The following is a 3,399-nucleotide window of genomic DNA, read 5'->3' as shown; positions in this document are numbered from 1 at the left end:
GGTGGGTGGGACTAACTGCTTATACTAGGGATGAGGAATTTCAGTTCAGTAATGAGATTGCAGAAAAAAGGACTATTCATTAGAGTCGATCAACAAGAATTGAATAAAAGTAATCAAGGCGATCATGTAATTAACAAGAAGGAAACCCTTCACACTGACATAATTGTAGTAGCCATGAAATCTGAGTGGAAGGTAATTGAAAGTCAAAGTAGGAGAGATTTGGAAATCAAAATGTTTACTCTGAGTTGTTACAATCTGAAATATCCTGCCTGACATTATGGAGGCTGATACAAGAGTCACTTCCAGACAGTAAATGGATAAATCCTTGAAAAGAAAAATGAATAAACATTTTCTCTGATCTCCGTACTGTGGATAAAGTCCTGCTCAACTGTGTTGTGGGCTCAGAGATGTTCAGCTCAGATATAAAAATATTTACAGGATGAAATCAAATTATATTGTGTGCAACCTATTATATTTACTGCTTGAGGAATCTGAGAATCAGAGTGAATGGGAGCTTCACAACTGTTTTCAGCTGCTCTCGGAATTGCCTCTGGGTCACTGTGTATATGCAAGTGTTTGTACATGTACTGAGGAGCTGGAGCAGGTATGCGATGGTACCTGCAGCTGGAGAAAGTGGAGGATAATCATGCAGTATTGCAATTCGTTGATAAAGGAAACATGCCATGTAAGGGGACCATAAAATAATGAAGCTACCTGAGATTGCAAAGAGTAAAATGATGGATTTTCTGCGTTTTTCCATCTCTGGGTCATTAGGCTTCTCCCTGTCACTGTCCTTCTGGAGTCTCTTGCGGGCTTTGCTTGCTACTAAAACATGTCTGACAGTCAGAGTATTCAAAACAAGAATAAAAACACATGGCAGTGTAGGGGATAGAAGGCGATGGAATATACCATATAATGTCCAGTAGTTTGAAGTGTAATATTCTGGTTTTGTGATGCAAAACCATGGCAGGTTATTGAAGATATATTTGGGTTGGAATTTGAAAAACCAGGGAATGCTTTCCAAATAGCTCAGCACACTCACTATTGCAATAATTCTGGTTGCAGTTTTCTCAGTGCAGTGTTTCGTTTTAAGCTTCTGGCAGCAAATTGCCACAAATCGATCAAAGGTGAAAGCAACAGTCAACCAGACGGAATTCATTGTGGTTGCAGGAATAAGCACTGTAACTAAACCACAAACATAAGTAATATCCAGAAATGACACTGGGAAATACATTATAAGCCACCTCAGCATCACATCAGATATGACAACGAGGAAATCAGCTGCTGCCATTGCTATCAGGTATCGTGTGATACACCTTGAGAGACCACAGCTTCTCCAAGAAAGGATCACAATCGCCAACAAGTTAACTGCAATAAATAAATAAAACCAGGTGGATAGGGTTAATACAAGAGTTTGATGAGATTTTCTGCTGAGTTTGTTGTGTCAAATATTTGATAATTACATCCAATTCTACAGGCATTTTTCACAGGCATTTTTTGAAAATCAAAGTAATATCAATCTTTAAAACTTTCCAAACATTCCATGTAGACAATGTCATGGACACCACCATCATCATCTCTGGATATTCCTGTCCAATTGGCAGAGCAGACCCAGCAGAGATTACAGTACAGTCGTACATATTCATACTCAACATTGACTCTGGACTTCATAGAAACAGATTAAACATGGGCAAGGTAACCTTCTGCTGTTTACTATGTATTGTTCTCGCTCAGCTGATGAATTAACATTCCTCCACAATGTATAAAACTTGGAGGAAGTACTGAAGGTGGCACGTGCGCAAAATGTACTCTGGCTGGGGATCATCAATGTTCATCACCAACAATGGCTCAACACTACTGATGGAGCTGTTTGGGTCTGAAAGGACATTGCTGCTACACTGTGTCTGCAGTAGGTGGTGAATGAAGCAACAAAATGGAGGGGGTAACATACTTAATATAATTCTTACTGGCTACAGATTCATCAGTCCATAACAGTATCTGGAGGAGTGACCATTGCCCAGTACTGCTGGAAAGGAAGTCCCACCTACTCATTGAGAACACCTCCATTATTTTGTGTGGCATTATCACAGTGTTAAATGGGAGAGACTTCAAATAGTTCTCGCAACTCAAGACTGGGCATCCATGAGACTGCGAGCCATCTGCAACAGCAGATTCATATTCTGATATATTTTGCAACCTTATGGCCCAGCATATCCCCCACTCTGTCATGATCATCAAGTCAGTGTAAGAGGACATGCCAGAAGCAGCACCAGGCATACTTAAAAATGAACAATCAACCTGGCAAAGTGAAAATAAACAGGACTACAAGTGTACCAAACAGCATAAGCAGCAAGTGAAAGAAAGAGCCAAATGATCCCACAGCCACTTGCTCAAACCTATAATTTCCATTAATGCATTGTGATGGACATTTTAACAACTCATTAGACGAGTAGGAAGCTACATAAATATCCCCATCCTCTATGATGGAAGAGCCCACCTCATCGGTGCAAAAGGTAAGCCTGAAGCATTCACAACAATCTTTAGACAGAAATGCCAAGTGGGTGATCGTGGATCACAGATGCCAGACTTCAGTCAATTTGATTCACCCCACATGACATCAAGAAATAGTTGTGGGCACTGGACACTGCAAAGAATATGGGTCATGACAGTATTCTAACAGTAGTATTAAAGACTTATGCTTCAGAACCTAACTCCAGCCATGCTGTTCCAGTTCAGTTAAAACATTGGCATCTACCTGACGATGTGGAAAATTGCCCAGGTGTGTTCGGTATGTAAAAGGCAGGACAAATCCAGCCTGGCCAATCACTGCCTCATCAGTTTACTTTCGGTCATTAGTAAAGTGATGCAAGGTGTCATCGCCAATGCTAGCAAGCAGCATCTGTGCAGCAATGACCTACCAACTGATGCCTGGTTTGGATTCTACCAGAGCTGCTTAGCTCCTGACATAATTACAGCCTTGATTCAAAAATGGATGACACAGCTGAATTCCAGAGGTGAGGTGAGAGTGACAGTCTTTAACAACAAGGCCACATTAGACCAAGTGTGGCATCAACACCCAAGTAAAACTGAAATCAATAGATATCAGGGAGCAAACTCTCCGTTGGTTAGAGTTATACCTCGTATATTGGATAATTTTTGTTGGAAGCCAGTCATCTCAGCTCCAGGATATCTTTGAAGGTGTTCCTTGGGTAGTGCCCGAGGCTTCAGCATCTTCAGTTGTTTCATCAATGCCCTTCTCTCTATCATAAAATCGGAATTGAGGATGTTCACTGGTGAATGCACACTGTTCAGCACCATTCATGACTCCTGAGATACTGATGCAGTCAACGTTCAAATGCAACAAGACCAGGATAATATCCAGTCTTGGGCTAAAACGTG

At 41.0% G+C, this 3,399-nt stretch overlaps 1 protein-coding gene across 1 annotated transcript; it reads right to left on the bottom strand.

Moving 5' to 3' along the window:
- Positions 1-475: 475 nt before the first annotated feature.
- On the bottom strand, positions 476-1,291 carry LOC132210662 (probable G-protein coupled receptor 139). Its single transcript, XM_059651771.1, has one exon. The coding sequence runs from the start codon at positions 1,289-1,291 to the stop codon at positions 476-478; it is 816 nt and encodes a 271-aa protein (XP_059507754.1).
- Positions 1,292-3,399: the final 2,108 nt, after the last annotated feature.

The sequence above is a fragment of the Stegostoma tigrinum genome, chromosome 16 (assembly GCF_030684315.1).
Source record: "Stegostoma tigrinum isolate sSteTig4 chromosome 16, sSteTig4.hap1, whole genome shotgun sequence".
Taxonomy (NCBI): domain Eukaryota; kingdom Metazoa; phylum Chordata; class Chondrichthyes; order Orectolobiformes; family Stegostomatidae; genus Stegostoma; species Stegostoma tigrinum.
The sequence above is the reverse complement of the archived record's forward strand: the minus strand, read 5'-3'. Positions and strand labels throughout refer to the sequence as shown.